The sequence below is a fragment of the Vigna unguiculata genome, chromosome 8, assembly GCF_004118075.2.
Source record: "Vigna unguiculata cultivar IT97K-499-35 chromosome 8, ASM411807v1, whole genome shotgun sequence".
Classification (NCBI taxonomy): Eukaryota; Viridiplantae; Streptophyta; class Magnoliopsida; order Fabales; family Fabaceae; genus Vigna; species Vigna unguiculata.
In genome coordinates this window covers 35,810,586-35,831,426 of record NC_040286.1, presented here as the reverse complement: position 1 = coordinate 35,831,426, position 20,841 = coordinate 35,810,586, and the positions used below count along the sequence as shown (strand labels likewise).

General features: G+C 33.7%; 2 protein-coding genes across 2 annotated transcripts; both read right to left on the bottom strand.

Moving 5' to 3' along the window:
- Nucleotides 1-1,880: 1,880 nt before the first annotated feature.
- LOC114193910 (TMV resistance protein N-like) lies at nucleotides 1,881-8,151 on the bottom strand. The gene is made up of 5 exons (XM_028083897.1): nucleotides 7,503-8,151; nucleotides 5,061-6,168; nucleotides 4,682-4,954; nucleotides 3,724-4,587; nucleotides 1,881-3,476 (listed from the first exon to the last, which is right to left on the bottom strand). The coding sequence occupies exons 1-5, from the start codon at nucleotides 7,961-7,963 to the stop codon at nucleotides 2,076-2,078; spliced, it is 4,107 nt and encodes a 1,368-aa protein (XP_027939698.1). The 5' UTR covers nucleotides 7,964-8,151; the 3' UTR covers nucleotides 1,881-2,075.
- A 4,717-nt stretch (nucleotides 8,152-12,868) lies between these two features.
- LOC114193909 (TMV resistance protein N-like) lies at nucleotides 12,869-19,375 on the bottom strand. Its single transcript, XM_028083896.1, has 5 exons — nucleotides 18,637-19,375; nucleotides 16,689-17,796; nucleotides 16,309-16,581; nucleotides 15,304-16,167; nucleotides 12,869-14,830 (listed from the first exon to the last, which is right to left on the bottom strand). The coding sequence occupies exons 1-5, from the start codon at nucleotides 19,131-19,133 to the stop codon at nucleotides 13,073-13,075; spliced, it is 4,500 nt and encodes a 1,499-aa protein (XP_027939697.1). The 5' UTR covers nucleotides 19,134-19,375; the 3' UTR covers nucleotides 12,869-13,072.
- Nucleotides 19,376-20,841: the final 1,466 nt, after the last annotated feature.

Sequence of the window (20,841 nt, the reverse complement as noted above, 5' to 3'; positions counted from 1 at the left end):
TGAATCGGGTCAAGTTTTTTTCATCAAAATTGAAGTTGTGAATAAAGATGGTTTACTTGTTAGTGTAATTGACATAATCTTAGTGTCAATTTTAATGAAAAATTCTTGTTCTGCTTCGAAAAATTTAATAAGAATGACTAAATTGCATTGATTTTTACAAAATCAGGACAAATTTGAAATTAAAAAGAAAAAAAACTAAAAGACCAACTTTTGACACTTTTAGACAGAAAATTGACAAAAAAAGTAATTCAACTCAAATTTTGATACCCAAACATATTAGTTGAAGATCCACTAGTGTATTTAAACATATTATGATTTTCTAATTTAAAAAATAAGGCGGTAAAATATAATTTTCATTTGAGTAAAGTTAAAATAAACTAAATTCTATTAAAAAATATCTTACCAAATGTAAACAAAGTGGTTCTATTTAAAATGCTTTATAAAATACATTAAATCAATTTACTCAACTATAACAATAAGAAAAGCATATGTTCAAACCAAGTTGACTTTTACACCGACAATGATACTGACTTAACAGTCACATTGAAACTGTCACTTGGCACAATGTTGACTTGTAGGAATGACAATGGGTCGGATTGACTATGGATATTTCTTACTCGCAACTCAACCTACAACAAAAAAATCTACCCGTTACCCGTCCGTTTACCTGTTGGGTATTCATTAAAAGAATATCCAAGGGTTTTCGTATATAACCACAAATATTGAAAAAATAAAATTGTAATTTTTTAAAATAAAATTTAAATAAAATTACAAAAATATATGAAATAAAATAAAAATTAAATTAAATATAAATTTTATTTTATTTTTATTTTTTTGCGGGTTATGGATAATAAGATATCGCACCTGACCTGTTAACATTGTGTCGTATCATGTTATTGTCTGTTTGTTTTCAATTTAATCCCCTTATTTATAATTTTGATACAATTTGCTCCTCTATTTTTTTTTTAAATGAAACAATTTGGTCCATCTCTACTTTGAAACCAAATTAGTAATTAAACTTAATTACAACTTATATAAACATGTTAAAATATATTTTAAACATTTATATATCAAATTATTCCACCTAAGTATTCAAATTATTTTTTTTACATTTTTACATAAAAAAATCCCTATAAACTTATAATATATTGTAAATATTAAAAATGTAAATATAGAGTGACACTTGTAATTTTTAGATGTTCAATGTGACAAATATTTTTAATGTGACAAATGTCACCTTATCTTTACATTTTTTAATATTTTTAAAATATTATGTTTAAATAGGAATTAATTTTATGTAAGAATGTAAAAATAAAATAATTTGAATATTTAGATGGAGTGATTTGATATATAATTTTTTTTAAAAAATTTAACATGTATATATAAGTTTTAATTAGTTTTAATTACTAATTTAGTATCAAATTTGAGAGGAATCAAATTGGATCAAAATTATAAATAAGAGGACAAAATTGGAAACAAACACCGTCAAGTGATAATAACATGACACGTGACACTGTAGAGATACAGCACACTAAATTAAACAAATGAAAAATTAATTGTTTTTACAAAAATTAAATAAAATTAAAGAACCAAATTAGGTATTAATTCTTTCTACTTCAGCAAATTATATACTAATACTACATGATTAACAAAAATAGATATATTTTTCCATTCTCCAATTGGTCACTAGTACCCCATACCACTAAACAGTTAAAAGATGATTATTTAAGGAAAGAATACACAATAGGAAAAGTACTAACCTTATACCACTAAACAATTAAAAGATGATTATTTAAGCAAACTATGTATTTGAACGCAACCAGGTGAAACTAATTCTGCAAAGCTGAAGTCCTTGCATAAATCATACATACTACTGCATAAAACAAAATGCAACACAAAAACTTCATATATATACCCAAAGAGATGTATCATTATCCACCTTCCTGCCTTCTCTTGAAATCCGCAGATCAAGAACATCACTTTAACAGAAACAAATAACATGTCCGAAAAATAGTTTACACACACAGAATACAATTTAACAGACATCATTCTACACCTGCTATAAAACAAATGTTCTAGGAAATGTTTTGATTATTAGTAGCCTCATCAGTGACACGTTCATGAGCTTGTGTGTGGGTGCAGAGAGCAAGTAAGATGGCCCGTGCTTCAAGGACTCCATCCCTGAGTCCATTCAAGAACATTGCAGTCATTACATCTTCAAACTCCTCTGAATTCTGGAGCCTCTCAACCACACCATTGAATACCCTCTCTATTTCTCTCACTCTTTCTTTCAAAACAACACTATCCTTCTCGTACTTTGCCACACCATAAACCCTGTCTACCCTCTTCCCAACAAACGCATCATATTGGATGTGGAATTTCTGAATCAGTTCATCATATCGATTTTTGGAACAGCTGGGTGCGTTCTGAGCAGCATTTTCACGTAGTGCAAGTCCGTTGCGCAGAACTTGGTGGCTCTCCTTCAACTTCCACAGGGTTTTAGTTTTGAGCTCGGATTCCGAAGAACTCTGCTGCTTCATCATCATCATGTATATTTGCATGAGAGGGTCGTGAGAGGGAGGAAGTGTCACTGTAGTCCAATCCAAATGAGGAATCCTCATTTTTTCTTGTAAGGGTGTTTTAAAATCTCCTTTAATCCCTTTCCTATTTGCTACAGTACTCAGTGTTGCCCCCACGTCCAAATCAGGAAATCTCCGATTTGCTTCCAAGAGTGCACCGTAAAGTCCAGTAAAATAAGTCCTATTTTCAGCTGAGGGTATTCCCTCCATTCCTTCAGCTGTCCATTCAATCCTACCATTCTTCTTCATCACAGCGCCAAAGACTTCAGCAATATCCAGAGAAGGAAACATCTTCCATGCCTCAACAATTCCATCCTTTATTCCTTCAAACAACAACTCCCACGCTACTCCTTCCGGAACAGGAACGTAGTTTTCGTCCTCCTCCACACTTCCCTTAACCACACAGGTTGAATCTCCGTTCACAATCAGGTTATTGGGACAAGCGAATAGGATATCTTCCATGCTTCTTCCTTCTTTTTCTTCATACACAAACGCTCCCCAACCACTTATCATCAACGACGAAGTCGCATCATACGCAACCTGCACCAGATTCCACTCATGCTCCATCACCGCATCGCCAACCCACTCCTTCTCACTGCACAAAGCTCCTACGTCACACACCAAGATGTGTTCCTCCTCAATCTGAAAGTTCTGGTACCCTTTTCGAGGAGCATATCGACCGTTGATCAGTAAACGCAGATCAACAAGCCCACGCCCACCAAATATGTACCTTTCTCTCTCGTTTTTGAAGTGGAAGATCATGGCTACCACAATGTTAGGGAACTTGCCTCGAACCCAGAAACGAGGAATCCTTTCCACTCCCACATAGTTAAACCATTCTGGAATCTCACTTATAAACGGCATCACCATTTCTATTCCTCCTTCAGCTTTCTTCACCTATAATATTATTGTAACAGTTTCAATTCTCAATTCTATATGCATTTTATAACACTAAAAATAGTTTAAATACAAATTATTCTAAGCAAAATCTAATATTAGGTAATTTAAAACCAAAGTATAAAAAAATATGAAAAAATAATAATATTTTAAAACTGGCCACAAATATTTATTTTAGAAAATGAGTAAATATTATTTTCCCTAAATAAAGGTAAAATATGTAACTTAAGCAGTAAAGTCATGATACCTGAGACCATAGCATGTCTGATGTTTCTCTTGTTAAGTTGAAACAAAATCTTGCGTCTACTTTCTGAACAGTAGACGGCAACTCTGAAATTTCTTCAAGGTATATACAATCATGAACATCTAGAATTCTCAAGCCAGTGAGTTCAGGAATTTTCTTAAGCTTTTTACATCCATTCAAATCGAGACTTGTCAAGTCACCACATTCCTTGATGCATGAAGGGATACATACAAAATTGTTCTCTGAAACAATCAATTCTTCTAATTTTCGAAAATGGCAAAGAATTGCTAGAAGATCTTCATCAGACAAGTTACCATTTTCCAGATTCAGTATTCGTAATTTTGGATGAACATTAGCTTTTGATGGGTGTTGCACCAAACTTCTGAAGGATTCTCCAAGTTTGGAACATGCTTTGATTATGAATGAATCAACATTTGGCAACATGAATAAGCTGCTTGGTAGATATTTAAGTTCCCTGTTATTCGATATGTCTAAGGAAACAAGCCCGGTAAGTTTACTAACGGATTCTGGAAGCTCTTGAATACCCGTATTTGTCATATAAATCTTCAATGGCTTAGTCATTTCTTTCATTATCTCTGGAAAGTGACCAAGGCTTTCACAAAAGTTAAGGTTAAAGATCTCTAGAGATGGTAGAAACATTCTGGACATAAAATTTTGAAGTTTTCTGCATTCTGAAAGATTTAAGTGCGCAAGCCTTTTCAGAACTCCAACAGATTCATGGACTGCAATTAGGTTTCTACAATGATCAAGTCTCATTTCTCTTAGATTCTGAAGTTCGGACACATCAGGTATTTCAGTGATACATTGGTTATACGAAAAGTCCATATTGGTCAAGCATGGAAATTTCTGCCAAAAAGAAAAAGTCAATAAAAGTGATCATTTGCTGCACGTAGAGTAAAAATTGAAAGTAAAAAATAAGAAAATATGATGTAGACTGTACCTTGAATGGGTCTTGGAATGTTAGACAACTTCTAGGCAAATTGAAAACAACGATTTTCTTTGGATGAAATTTTGGTGGGAAAGACTTTGAAGGATAGTTCTCCCAGTCAAGCAGTTTCAAATGATTCGGTAAATGTTGAAGTTCAGATGAAAAGGATGTGTTTCGAACGATGAGAATTCTGAGCCATTTCATCTTCTCAAACTCAGTACCACTCCAATTTACCTTTTCTTCCTGAGGGGGATCAAGCATAATCCCTTGAATCTTTTCACTTCCCTTTAACACAAGTACAAGAAGCAACATCAACTCCATATATTCTCATTAACATAAAAACTATAATGTATAAATTGAAAAGAAATAGAGTAAAAGAGTAGATGATTACATAATCTTCGTTCAGTATTTCAAGAACATCTTCATAATCCCATATTCTGCTACGTTCACCAGGATTATTTGGTGCTTCCTGCCTAACAATCTCTCTACCCATATCTTGTATTAGATCATGCATCTTCAGGCATCCATTCTCGATAGTTATGAGAGATTTATTAACAAGCTCTTTCATTTTGTGAGCTGAACGAAATTCCTCAAGTATCTTGTTCACGTATTCCACTCTCTCCCCTTTAAAGAAGCAAGCTATGTCCAAGAAAACTTGTTTGGCATCGTTATCCAATCTATCGTAGCTTATTTTAAGCACATCTTGAATCTTTTTATTTGGAGGAGTCTTCTCATATTCTTCCAATGCATCTTCCCAAGCTTCTAAACTTGCTCCATAAAGAGTAGCTAAATCAGAGCCGATCACTTTTAAAGCCAGTGGAAGACCTTTGGCGTAATCTACAGCTCTCACAGACACATCTTGAAAACCTGGTTTAGGATATCCTTGTCCGAATGCATTCCAACAAAAGAGCTTCAAAGAATGTTGTTCATCGAGTTCTTTCATTTCATAAATATTTTCAACATGGTGAGCAATTAGCACATCCTTTTCCCTTGTCGTTATAACGATCCTACTACCAGGACCAAACCAATCACACCCTCCTGCCAGCTTTTCTAACTCCTTTTTATCATCAACGTCGTCAAGAACCAAAAGAACTTTCTTTCGGCGAAGCTTTTGTTTTATTTGATATATTCCTTTACTGCTACTTCCCAACTTAGTTTCTGACTCCTCTAACATCTCAGATAAAAGTGTCTTCTGTAGATCTTCCATGCCATTGATTGTGTTTGATTTTTCTCTGACACCGGCAAGAAAACTTGCAGCATCAAAGTGTTGTACAATGTTGTCATACAAAGCTTTGGCAAGTTCCGTCTTTCCAATTCCACCGAGTCCATATATGCCCAACATTCTTACAGTGTTGTCATCAGGATTCATGTCCAAAAGTGACATAACCTCTTCGATGTGGGGCTCAAGTCCGACAGGGTTCTGACCGGTATATAAAGGTTTAGGAGCTATATTCTTATAGACCTCCCCAACAATTTCTTCAATAAAACTGTTTTCACACCTATAGGAGTAGAATGTATTAATTATTTGTTTGATATCAGGATTTCATTTTTATTATTGTACTAAGTAACAGGCATTGTGATTATTGTACTAGATAATATAAGCATATAGATATTAATAATCACTAGCACAAAAAAAAAAAATCATTACACGTTATGAATACACGAAATTTACTAATGAAAAATAGAGAAATTTTGTTGAAAAAAACAATCGATAATTTATAAAGAGAAATACCTAAATATAATTTAAAATGTATTTTCTTTTGAATTATTTTTTGTATAATGTTCGGAATTATAATTTCATGACTAAAAATCCATTCAAACACCGAAATCATCTAAAATTTGAATTCACAGTTAACCATTTAATATATAAAACGATAAAAACAATATTATCATCCCATAAGGTAACCCAAGTCATTGTTGTGTTTTGAGAAGTAAATTTCAACATAAGTTGAACTTAGGTGCAATATTTTTTCAATAATTCCTAGATAACCGGGACTTGAGTGTAATATTTTTTATTAAAACACCCTAAACTTACCTTTTTTTTCTTTATTATATGGTGCATGAGAATAAAAAATAAGGGAGGAAAAATATTATTTTCTTTCAAAGTTTCCTTACCGATTGTAATTTTTTATTTTAAAAAAAAGTAAATTATATATCTTATTCTTATATGTGGATGACATTATTAATAAAGCTTAAATATAAGAATTAAAGGGATAATTGGTTAGAAAATTTAATACGAATGACTTGAATCTAATAAACAAAATTTTAGAAATAAAAATTCAGAGAGATAGAAGATATAAAGATGCTTTACTTTTTACTTTCTTAGATGAATTAGTTACTAAAAGTTTTGTAGTGTCTTCACATGGAAACAGTGTTTGATACGGAGTAAAAGTCAACACTACTTAGTCAATAAAGTCGGATTTGTGGGGCACATGCTACAGTTCTAAAAGTGTGGACCCTAATTGATTAGCGTTGCTGTTTGAAAGTTGACTCTAAGTACTATGGTGGACTAAATCCTCGGTTATTCACCATTAATTAATCAAAGAAATGTAGTGTCTTTTTTAATTTAGCATTGTCTTAATGAAATCTACTTTTAATATTAATTTAATTTGTATTTATTATCGTAATTACATGGATGAAATGGATCAGAGTCTAGATTTTTTATTAATTTTTTTTTACTGTCGTCCACTGAATATTAAAAATATACTAAATTAATATTTTAAATATTCTTTTAATATATTTTAAAATGTCAAAATTAATATATCATCAAAATACGAACAACACAAAAAACACAACAAAAAATTCAAATTGAAGGAATTGTTGTTGTACATACCCGGTGGTGATATGCTTCGATGGCAAATTAAGTACTTGAGACAAAGCAGACCTCCAAGCCTTCATTTCCTCTTTTCCAAACCTATTTTCGTGTTTCGTCATGTGTTTTCCGAAGCTATTTCTCTCTTGCACTATATCTGATGGATCTACATGGTAGAACACTGGCAAAACAACTTGCTTCTGCTTCTTCTCCTTCAGTTCCATGATCCTAACAAGTTCATCCAGACACCATGTGGAAGATGCATAGTTCTCAGAAAACACAACAATGAAAACCCTAGATTCTTCAATGGCCTTTTTCAGAGCAGGTGAAAGACTTTCCCCTATCGCCATATCCCTGTCATCATTGAAACTCTTAATTCCCTTCCTACCCAACTCTTTTCGGAGATGCCCTACAAAATTGCTTCTGGTATCTGCGCCTCTGAAACTAATGAACACATCGTACCTGAAACCGACACACCCCATACTAGACTAAGGATGCTCAATCAGTGTGTTGTTGTGATTAAATATACAGTGTCTTACCCCAGTGATGGATAGGTTAAGTTAAGAAGCATGGGTACGTAATTCACGCGGAGGGATAGAATATTTTAGAACATGTTTGTCGAGTTTCCCTAGTTTTTGTTTTTTCCCAAGGACCAACTCGTGAACCCCTACTCACTCACTACTGTTCTAGGTCAAGATAATCATACCATTATATATATATATAAATAAGAAAATTAATAGAAGGAATATGTTAATGTGAGACCTTATCTTTTACCTGGGACCTTCTGCATCATTAGTACCCCATTTGTGATTCAATTTGGGTCTCTGTGCAGCGCACATCTGGAGTTAAATTAATTCTATGCTATGGTGCATTCATTTCTGCACTATTCCCGTCACCTTAATTGCATGCGGGGTCCCCACACGTTCTTTCATATTTATATAATCCTTTTCTTAAGCTTAAATTTAGTATATTCTTTAGGCTGGGGCGCAATAATCTGCGTATGTCGGCAATCTCATTTTTTTTTTTACCTAATTCCTATTGTAATTGTACACTGTATTGTTAATTATGTATGGGTATGGTCGCTGTACCATTTTAAAATAATGATATAATTTTCTCTATTTTTATATGTTAAAAAGTATTTAAATGTATTATAATATAACATCATCAGTTAATTATAATATAATATTTATGTGTCTTTTACTAAAGATAATATTTTAATACAAAGATATATATAGTTTAATCGAGGGATGAAACATTTTTTGAAACTAGTTTGAAAAAAAAACCATATTTAGATAAGTTAAACTAATGCTGAATTAAATATATTTCTTAATATTTATTTTTCTCGGTGTCACAATTTGACCGATGCATGAGAGTAATTAAGAAATAAATAGAAGAAAAAAAATTATAATGGATGAAAGAGATACAATATGGTTGGAGATGGATATGAATGAGAAAATAATGACAAATTTGTGAACGAAGGAGATGAGAAGAAGAGTGGATATATGTATAAAAGAAGAAAATGATGTGTCGGTGAAAAAAATGAGTGTGAATAAATGAAAAGATTATGAGTAAAGAATACGCGTGTAAATGAAAGAAATGAATGCGAAAATATTTGTTTGTGAGTGCAAAAAGATTTATATAGAAGTGAAAGAAGAAAATTGCGATTGACCAAATTTATTCTTTTTAAATCTAGACATTTAGATTAAAAATTATTTAGATTTTATATTTGTTGTCATGAAAACACAAATATTCATAACATATAAATTAGCACTACAAAGTAGTGACAGATGTTAAAATTTTATTTTGAAAAGACCAATATAATATATTTAAATTTTATATATTTAATTATTGTCATTAATATAATAAAAGTTTATATAAGTTAATATTTAAATCTTCTTAATTATATGTTTCTTTTTAAAATAATAATAGGTTTGAAGTTGTATTTATTTATTTTAAATAAAAATTTTTAATTTAATTTTTTTATTACAATATATCAAGACTCTTAGTTTCTTTGTTCTCGTGGTGTCTTTATTCCCTTAAAAAAAAAATATGCAACACAACAATTGGGTTTTGACACCCAATAATTACTACAATAAAACTTAATTTTGAAAAAGGTTTATTAATAGAGGTTACATTAACCCCTGATAAGATAAACACGTATAGGAGGTTTACCAAACCCTTTGATAAGTCTTAATGGTTATTTAATAAATATTTAATGAACCGCAATAAATTTTCACGTTCCACCTCATTTTTCTATTTTCTCCCTTTTCTATTTTTCATTTATTCACTTTCCCTCTCTGGTGCAAGCCAAACCTAACATCTTCATATCTTTATCTCTTAATCACAGAAAACAATCACTACAAAAAAAATCCTAAATTAGAAATCTATTTCAAAAATTCAAAATAGTTAGTCATTATAGTGACCAATTTAGATACCAATTTAAAAAGTTAAAAATTATCAGATACTAAATAGTCACTATTATAAAGAAAAATTTATAATTGATTTTGGTAACCACTAATTAATTAGAGACTAATTTAGAAACTAATTGATTATGGTAGCCAAAACTTAAGTAGCTAATGTTAAAGACCAATTATAATTTTTGTATTCATAAGAGTAAAGGGTTTCTCTAAGTCTATTTTTGTAGTGAATTTTGCTCTTCGCATCTCTCAATCATAACTTTCGATTGGTAAAGGATTTTCATAAGTCTCTTATTTGTGTAACTCTTAGGGTGATGTTTAGTGATGTTTGTTTTTAGTTGCATTTTGTTCCCATATTTGTTGTGCATTTCTGTCACGGTTTTGTCTTAAAAGTGTCTCGAAAAGTGGATTGAGGAGGAGTATTTAACTGCACTTGACTTTGACTCCTAAGCGATGTGAAACTTATTGGATGTACCGAAACATGTTACTTTGGAGCTCAGTACTTGTGGTGTTTTGTGTCATAGGTGAGCATGAGTTTAATTCAGAAATCACCAAACTTAAATCGTCGTTAGAAAACACGATTTCACTTCAACAACAATTACATTAAAGTCGTCACCTAAGTGCGTTAATTTCTGAATTTTGAAGAAGTCGTCTTAACCTCAATGACTTCGTGTAACGTTCCATTTAATTATTAAGCGAAATTAAAAGACACGTCACACAAAATAATAATGTAGAGTAGTCCTAGGGTCCTTAACACAACCCCTACAAACTGGGCACACCACGATACCAACAAAAACCAGATAAAAGTCTAACAAAATGAGAGTAGAATAGTAAGACATAGAGCAATACATGGGCCGTAGCCCTAAACAAAACCCATGAAGAAACTTGCCATCAATTAAATTGATGATCATCGCAAGAAAGAAGAGCCACATACAAGACAATCATACAACAAACAGGGTAAGCTAGAGCCAACAACATTTTCATTATACAGTCAAATATACTTTCACTGTCCAATATCCATACAACAACCAAGCATGTTATGACTTTTCAATCAATACACTACGACTCGACTCATCCAGATACGTATAACCTGGTCGGATTCAACGAATGCTTGCACTTGTGGTGGATACCTCTGCTCACCCCCTAGCTACTCACCCCCGAGCTATGTATTACAAATGTTACGATGGATCAATTTTCCATCACCACAAGGTTAGCCCTTAATGAATTTCAGGCCTCCTGCTACTCTCACCACAGGAGTCAGTCCGCTCTAGGTGAGACTAACTGATTCCTTAAAGTGTCAGGATGCAACCTTATCTTGAATCCTTACCTAGTTATACAGATGGGGCACCACCATGGACACCCACTAATAGGGGCCATGGAATTACGTCTCGACCACTGAAGCACGACCCTAAGAATCTCACCTAGAGATCCCAAGGAATTACGCACTGACACGGACCAAACTTTCTTAATCAATCAAACAGATTCAGCATGCATACACACGGATATAAACATATACATCATATACAGTTGCTCATAATTCACCTCTTTCGTATTCCCAACCAAGCCATACCAACTCATTATTCTTGAACTCGGAATATGGAACTCTGTCTCATAACATTACCATGCCACATTGATACCAACTCTTTCATGTCTCATGTCGAACTCATACCAAACTCATCATTTCAATCTCATATATCATCTCATACAATTATCATGCTCACATCATTTTAAAACTCACAATCACAACTCATACACCATCTCATTCATAAAGGTCATTCAGTTCATAAACTTAAAGGTAACACCCATACAAGCACATTATCAACATTTGAGATCAAGAAAAACTCCAAGGCCAGCCACCCTCTCGCCTAGCTTCTTGCTCAGGCAGTAGGGTCTCGCCCAGGCGAGAAGGATCCTCGCTCAGGCGAGCTTCCCTCGCCTAGGCGAGAGCTCGACTTCCAGTGTAGTGGCCTTGCACGCGTTCTCGCTCAGGCGAGACCCTCCTCGCCTAAGCGAGACGTTCGCTCGCTCAAAAAGATAGCGGGTCGCCTGGGCGACCATTCGTGGAAAAGGCTTAGGCGAGCCTCTGTTAATCTCGCCTAGGCGAGGCCAGCTCGCTTGGGCAAGTTTATTAGTGCTCGCCACTGTTTTCACCTGCAGCAGACTCGAAAACATACTCCGAACAACAATCCCACCATAGCAAACATTCATAACAACAGACAAACTCAAACAATCATAAACAACATAGAATAACAGACTCGTACCAAACAAACAGGAGGGTTCTAGCTTCCCTTACCTGGAAAACAAGCTAGCAACTGGATCCTTGGGTACCAACAGCGAACGTAACAGCTCCGAGAGTGGATTAGTGAGCTGGAAACAATGGAACTAGATTAAAAACGAGCTCCCTCGACTGACTCTAGTTGGAACCACGAGTAAGGAACTAAAGTACAGGTTAGAACATACTTAAGTGAAGTGGAGGTCCAGTTGGAGTTCACTTGGAGGGGTTGACGACTAACCCTAGCAGAGCTCTGAAATGAAAAGGGTGGCAGTGTTTAGGTTCAGCTTGGAATGTGAGGCTGAAAGGGAACCCTAACAGCTTTAGGGCCTTTGCACCCTATGGGTCAGCCCTTAGGCCCAATAGATTAAGGTCAGTCCTTAAACATTAGGACAGAAAAGAGAAAACATATTTTAATGGGCCTTACACTTCTATACCATACTTCTATACCATATTTTTTTGTAAGTTGTATATTTCTTGTATGACTTTGATTAAGCCTAATTAATTAAGTTTATATCGCCTTGAACCTTACGATTTCAACATTTTTATTGTTGCACGACTTGAGCTCTAAAGGACAGAAGTTGTCCATCCAGATGACGACTTGTTTAAAACAAAGTCATGTCTGTCTAGTAAGGACTTAGCCCTCTTCGTAGATTTTTTAGAACGAGGCCCGTAATTTTGGAATGTAATTGACTCCGTAAAAAAACCCACCTTTTAAACATTTAATTGGTGATCACACATCATTAGCAAAGAAAGAACATTTAAAAAAAAAAAAAAAAAAAAGAAGAAAGTTCACGCACAAAGAGTACAATCCAAAGAAACGACATCATGTTACATATGCTCTTAAATAAATATTGTAGCGAATGTTTTTATTATCAGCAGCCTCTGCAGTGAGACGTTGCTCAGTTTCTGTGTCTAGCAAGTAGATTAAGTAACAGAGCATGTGCTTCTAGAAGTCCTGCCCTCAGTCCATTCAAGTATATTGCACCCATCAAATCTTCAAACTCCTCTGATCTCTTCAACCCTTCAACACCATCTTCGTACAACCTCTCTATTTCTTCACCTCTTCCTCTCAAAACAACACTAACCTCCTTATACTTTGCCACACCATCAAGGTTGTCTTCTCTCTTCTCAACAAACTCATCATATCCAATTTTCCCACCACCATTTTCATTTCCATCATCAAGTTCTGCAAGTTTGTTGCGCAGAGCTTGGTGTTCCTCCTTCAACTTCCACAAGAGTTTACTCATCACCTCGGCTTCAAAATTACTTTGTTGCTTCATCCTCATGAATGTTTGCATCAGAGGGTCCTGAGAAGGAGAAAATGTCACTGTACTCCAATCCAAATGTGGAAACCCTAGGTTTGCTTGAGAGGCTGATACAAAAATTCCTTCCATCCCTTTCCTTTTAGCCACAGTATTTATCGTTGCCCACATGTCCAAATCAGGAAACCTCTGCATTGCTTCTGAGAGTCCAGAGTAAATTCCAATGGTGTATATCCTACTTTGAACCGACATTTGCGCTTCTACTTCAGGTGGCCATCTTACATTACAACCCTTCTCCATCACAGCGTTACTGGTTTCAGCAATATCTAGACATGGAAATTTATTCTGTGCCTCAACAAGTCCATCCCTCATTCCTTCTAAGAATAATTCCACCACTATGTCCTCCGGCAGATCTTCCTCTACTGAATCATTTCCTCTTCGTTTTCTCATTACGCGAGTATAAAAAGGCATACTTGGGGCTTCCACCACAGGATCGTACCCTTCTTCCTCCTCCATTCTACACTGATGCCTTGAGCAAGAAGCATGTCCTACATTATCCTTCTTCTTCCCTGTCGGTGAATTCTTTTGTACTATCAACGCCAATTCACCTTTGATAATCTCCTTAGGCTCTCCATCATCATTTTCTGACGTATCTAGAAGCCACCTAAGGTAGGAGTTTGGATCTTCTAAAGCTGACCCTTTTGAATTCAACGCATCCTCAGCATCCTCTGATATCTTCTTTATTTGTCCCAATGCCCTACGCATGCAATCATCATGGCTCCTGTCCCCTCCTCTTTCTCTGTTCTCCTGCCATTCCGTCAACGTCTTCTTAAATAACTGGTCCAGACGTAGCTCTCGTATCCTCTTTTTATACTTCTCCATAGGATCTTTCTCAGGAATTGTTGCCGCTGCTATCTTGTCTGAATACATGGGATTGGGACAAGTGAAGAGGATATCTTCCATGTTGCTTCCTTCTTTTTCTTCATACACAAACGCTCCCCAACCACTTATCATCAAGGACGAACTGGCTTCGTACTCAACCTGCACAAGATTCCACTCATTCTCAACATCAAGCCCTAACCACTCCTTCTCACTCAGAAAAACTCCTAGATCACAGATTAAGATGTGTTCTGCTTCAATTTCATAGCTGCGGTACCCTTTCCCAGGAGCATATCGACCGTTGATTAGTATACGCAGATCAACAAGGCGATGGCGAACCAACTTTTCCCTATCACTCTCATTTTCGAAGTGGAAGATCATGGCTAGAACAATGTTCGGAAACTTGCCACGAACCCAGAAATGAGGAATCCTTTCGACCCCAACAAAGTTAAACCATTCTGGAATCTCAGTTATAAATGGCATCACCATTTCTATTCCACCAGCCCTTTTCTTCACCTGTCATATTATTGAACAGTTTCAATTCTCACTTCTATATGCATTTTATATACAACTATCACTGCAAATAGTTTAAATACAAGCTATTCTAAATACAAAGACGTTGGAAGTTGTAAGAGAGGACAAGGGTAATTAATATCTAAGTATATATAAAGTTCGTATTTAATAATATTTGTAATTTTAAACCATTCTAAACAAAATCTTACAATTATAAAAATGCAAGTTGTATTTTACAATGTATAAGTTGCATTTTACTTATAAAAATGTAGACAAATAGATCTCTTTTAAAAGGTTTAAAATTAAAAATATTAGTACGTAAAATATCTAAAATCACATATTTTAAAACTAAAGAAAAAGGTATGAAAAAATAATAATGTTTTAAAAGTGACCACAAATATTATTTTAGAAAATGTGTAAATATTATTTTCCTAAAATAAAATGTACAAGATTTAACATAATATAAGTCATGATACCTGACACCATAGCATATCTGATGTCTCTCTTGTTAACTTAAAACAAAATCTTGCATCTACTTTCTGAACGGTAGACGGCAACTCTGAAATTTCTTCAAGGTAGAAACAATGATGAACATCAAGAATTCTCAAGCCGGTGAGTTCAGGAATTTTTTTAAGCTTTTTACATCCATGCAAATCGAGACTAGTCAAGTCACCACATTCCTTGATGCATGAAGGGATGAATACAAAATTGTTCTCTGCAACAATCAATTCTTCTAATTTTGGAAAGTAGCAAAGAATTGCAAGAAGATCTTCATCAGACAAGTTTCCATTTTCGAAATTCAGTGATCGTAATTTTGGACGAACATTGGCTTCTGAAGGGTGTTGCACCAAACTTCTGAAGGATTCTCCGAGTTTGGAACATGATTCGATTTTGAAGGAATCAACATTTGGCAACATGAATAAGCTGGTTGGTAGGTATTTAAGTTTCCTGTTATTCGATATGTCTATGGAAACAAGCCCAATAAGTTTACCGATGGATTCTGGAAGCACTTGAATGCCCGTATTTATCATAGAAATCTTCAATGGCTTAGTCATTTCTTGCATTATCTCTGGGAAGTAACCAAGGCTTTCACATAAATTAATGTCAAACACTTTTAAAGATGGTAGAAACATTTTAGACACGAAATTTTGAAGTTCTGTGCATGCATAAACACTTAAATGAGCAAGCCTTTTCAGAAATCCAACAGATTCATGGACCGCAATTAGGTTTCTACAATGATCAAGTCTCAGTTCTCTTAGATTCTCAAGTTCGGACACATCAGGTATTTCAATGAGACGTTGGTTATATGAAAAGTCCATATTAGTCAAGCACGGAAATTTCTGCCAAATAGAAAAGGTCAATAAAAATATCATTTGCAGCACGTTGAGTTAGTAACTTATTAATGTGAGTAAATATGGAAGATTTTGTTCAATGAAAAAGTGAAACGTAAGAAATGGGAAAAATATGATGTAGAATTGTACCTTGAATGGTTCTTGGAATGTTAGACGACTTCTAGGCAAATTGAAGACAACGATTTTCTTTGGATGAAATTTTGGTGGGAAAGACTTTGAAGGATAGTTCTCCCAGTGAAGCAGTCTTAGATGATTTGGTAAATGTTGAAGTTCAGATGAAAAGGATGTGTTTCGAACGATGAGAATTCTGAGCCATTTCATCTTCTCAAACTCGGTACCACTCCAATTTACCTTTTCTTCCTGAGGGGGATCAAGCACAATCCCTTGAATCTTGTCACTTCCCTTTATCACAAGTACAAAGAAGCAACATCAACTTCATATATTCTAATTAATATAAAAACTATAATGTTTAAATTGAAAAGAAATAGAGTAAAAGAGTAGATGATTACATAATCTTCGTTTAGTATTTCAAGAACATCTTCATAATCCCATACTCTGCTACGTTCACCAGGATTATTTGGTGCTTCATTCCTGACAATCTCTCTACCCATTTCCTGTATTAGATCATGCATCTTCAGGCAACCCTTATCGACAGCTACGAGAGATTTATTAGCAAGTAGTTTTATTTTGGATGCTGAACCAAATTCGTCAAGTATCTTGTTCACGTATTCTACTCTCTCCCCTTTAAAGAAACAAGCTATGTCCAAGAAAACTTGTTTGGCATCATTATCCAATCTATCGTAGCTTATTTTGAGCACATCTTGAATATCTTTCTTTGGAGGAGTGTTCTCATATTCTTCCAATGCATCTTCCCAAGCTTCTAAACTTTCTTCATGAAGAGTAGCTAAGTCAGAGCCTATCACTTTTAAAGCCAGTGGAAGACCTTTGGCGTAATGCACAGCACGCACGGACACATCTTGAAAACCTGGTTTAGGACAACCTTGTCCGAATGCATTCCAACAAAAGAGCTCTAAAGAATGTTGTTCATCAAGTTCTTTCATTTCATAAATATTTCCAACATGGTGAGCAATTAGCACATCTTTTTCCCTTGTCGTTATAATGATCCTACTTCCAGGACCAAACCAATCACACCCTCCTGCCAGCTTTTCTAACTCCTCTTTATCATCAACGTCGTCAAGAACTAAAAGAACTTTCTTTTGGTGAAGCTTTCGTTTTATTTCGTATATTCCTTTCTCGGTGCTTCCCAACTTAGTTTCCAACTCCTCTAACATCTCAGATAAAAGTGTCTTCTGTAGATCTTCCATGCCATTGATTGTGTTTGATTTTTCTCCGACACCGCCAAGAAAACTTGCAGCATCAAAGTGTTGAACAATGTTGTCATACAAAGCTTTGGCAAGTTCCGTTTTTCCAATCCCACCAAATCCATATATGCCCAACATTCTTACAGTTTTATCCTTAGGCTTCATGTCCAAAAGTGACATAACCTCTTCTATGTGGGGCTCAAGTCCAACAAGATTTTCACCGGTAGATAAAGGTTTAGGAGCTATACTTTTACGAACCTTCTTCACAATTTTTTCAATAAATTTGTTTTCGTACCTAATAGGAGCAAAAATGCATTAATTATTTGCTTGATATCAGGATTTCTTTTGTTAAATAATAAGCATTGTATTTATTGTAGTAGATAATAGGCAGATAACAAATAGCACAAAACAATAACGATTACACGTTATGAATACACAAAATTTCCTAGCGTTAAAATAGAAACATTATATATTACAGAATCGGCCTTTTTTGTATTTGTGGTAGATTTTAAGTCGAATTTGTAAAAAATGTCATTCTAATCTTTTTTTTGCAAAACAGATCAAGTGGAGGACAACATTAACCATTTCTTCTTTTTTTTTTTCAAAAAACAAAATCATCATATAAAAATTCGATTTTTATTTATATGAACAATGAAGTCGTCATAGATGACTATTCATTTTTAGGTTTTTTTTATTGAAACAAGTGGTAAAAATAAATTGGAATAAAAATAAAAATAAACATTAATCTACTATTAACAAAATTTTGTAAAAAAAAATTAAAACTCCAAGGTTAAAGAAATTGAAAAGTGAGAAATTTGAAATACAAATAAAAATTTGCAAGGTTAACAAAAAAATTAAAAAATAAGACATTATATAAGATTACAACTTTGTTTTTTAAAAAAAATAAAAGAAACTGATTGGATGGAGGACGACTTAGTATTTAATGTCATCTTTCGTAATAACGACTTAATCCAATTTTACAATTAAATTTTCAAATGATCCTATTTTACAAATTTATGGTCAAAAGTATCTCAAAATAAAAAAAGCGTAAAAAATCAAAGTAGATTTTTTTTTTCTTTTCCGAAATTTAGGATGAAATAGAAATAAGATCGAATGGAATTGTTGTAGTACATACCCGGTAGTAGTAATATGCTTCCCCGAATAGTTAACTGCTTTAGACAAAGCAGAACTCCAAGCCTTGATTCTCTGCGACTCTTTTCCAAACTTATCTTCATGTGTCTTCATGTGTTCTCGGAAGCTATTTTTGCCGTGCCGTATATCCGAGGGATTTACATGGTAGAACACTGGGAAAAAAAGTTGCTTCGTGTTCATGTTGTCGATGCGTTCCATGATTCTAACAAGTTCGTCAAGACACCATGTGGAAGACGCATAGTTCTCAGAAAACACAACGATGAAAACCCTAGATTCTTCGATGGCCTCCTCACACAGAGCATGTGAAGGACCTTCCCCTGTACTCACATCGCTCTCATCAACGAAACTGTTTATTCCCTTCCTACCCAACTCTTTTCGGAGATGCCCTATGAAACTGTTCCCAGTATCTTCACGTCTAAAACTGATGAACACATCGTAGCTGAAACCAACACACTCTTCTTCCTCACAGTGTTTTCCCATTCTACAAACAAACCAAAACTAGACTAAGCTGAATGCTTTGTTGAGTTCAGTGTGTTGTGTTGTGATTAAATAACAGTGTTTACCCCATTGATCTATAAATTAAGGAACATGGGTGCATAATTCCCGTGGTGGGATAGGAATATTTTACAACATGTTCGCGAGTTTCCCGAGTTTCTTTGGTTTTTTCCTAAGGACCAACTCGTGAACCCCTCTACTCACTACTGTTGTTCTTCGGTCAAAATAATGATAGCATTGTATAGATAAGAAAATTAATAGAAGGAACCCACCTTGTGTCACAGTACTATTGGTGGGTCTGTGTCGCACAATCTCATTGTTTTTTTAACCTATACGAGTTCAAATTATAATTGTACACCGTTTTGTTAATTATATTCGAGTATGGTGGCACTCACCATCACCTTTTTCTAGAATCAATTATTTTAATATAATTGTATAGTTTATATTATTTATACTATAAGATTCAACGTAAATTATTTTCTTTTATGTCGGTGAATAAAGGATCTGCCGTAAATTTCGCTTTCACTAAAATTATCAACGTAATTTCTTCTCGTGGATTATTTTATTATTAACTAATTATTTATGTTACTATTTTATTATTACAGTACCAACCGTTAGATTTTGTTGATAAATCTGTCTGTCACAGTAAATTTTTAGTCCAATCAAGAGAAGGTGGCGGTAATGGTATGTTTCATAGAAAACTAAAATAATCGTAAATTAAAATTCAAAAGTATGTTATACTCAGTCAAACCTCATCAACACTCAAGTGTCTTAGAATAAACAATTCACCATGATAAAATACTGACAAAAATTATTCCGAGAACTCATAAATATGTGTAAACAATTCACAAAAATATGAGTTTTACCTATTTTATAGTGTTTTGTTTATGATATTTATGTATGTATGCATGTATTACTCTTAATATGCTACTACCAAGAACATGATCATTCTTTCTTGAGACTACCATTGATAAAAATTGAGATTGTTGATGAACATCCAATTCATCCATTTGTTACAAAATCTTAATCTTAATCTACCAACATATATAATATTCAGTCATTATATAGGTTTATACTTGTCTCCTCCTTCTGAATTTCTCCATTTTCGGATGAGTGTTATAATACAATAATTGTATTAATAGGTATATCACATATATATATAATATTGAAAAATAATTTAGAAAATATAATAACAGCATTTAAAATAAAAATTTAATCGAATTTCTATTATTCAAATGTAAAACTATAGATCCTATAATTCAGGACATAATTACATCCTATCATTTAAGGATAATACACTTTAATTATAATATATTAAATATGATCTATTAAATATACAATGATAAAAGTATGATTTGTTGTGACATTTTATTAAAACAAATTAAATATTATTAACATCCTATTAGAATTGAATTAGATATACTTAATTTTCTACGATTAAATATATTTTTGATCCATTAACTTTTATAGTTCATTTCGAAACTTTAGACTAATTTAGTCTTTCATCTTTCGAAATACATGAATTTAGTCCTTTTAATCAAATTTTGTTAGGTTTATTTAATATTTTTTACGCATATCAGTATTGTATTTGAGTTATTTATATTGTTTGAAACATTTTTTCTTTAATGTTAAGTCAAATGTGATTATGAAACGCGATTGAAATGTCATATAAATTTAACAAAATTTAACTAAA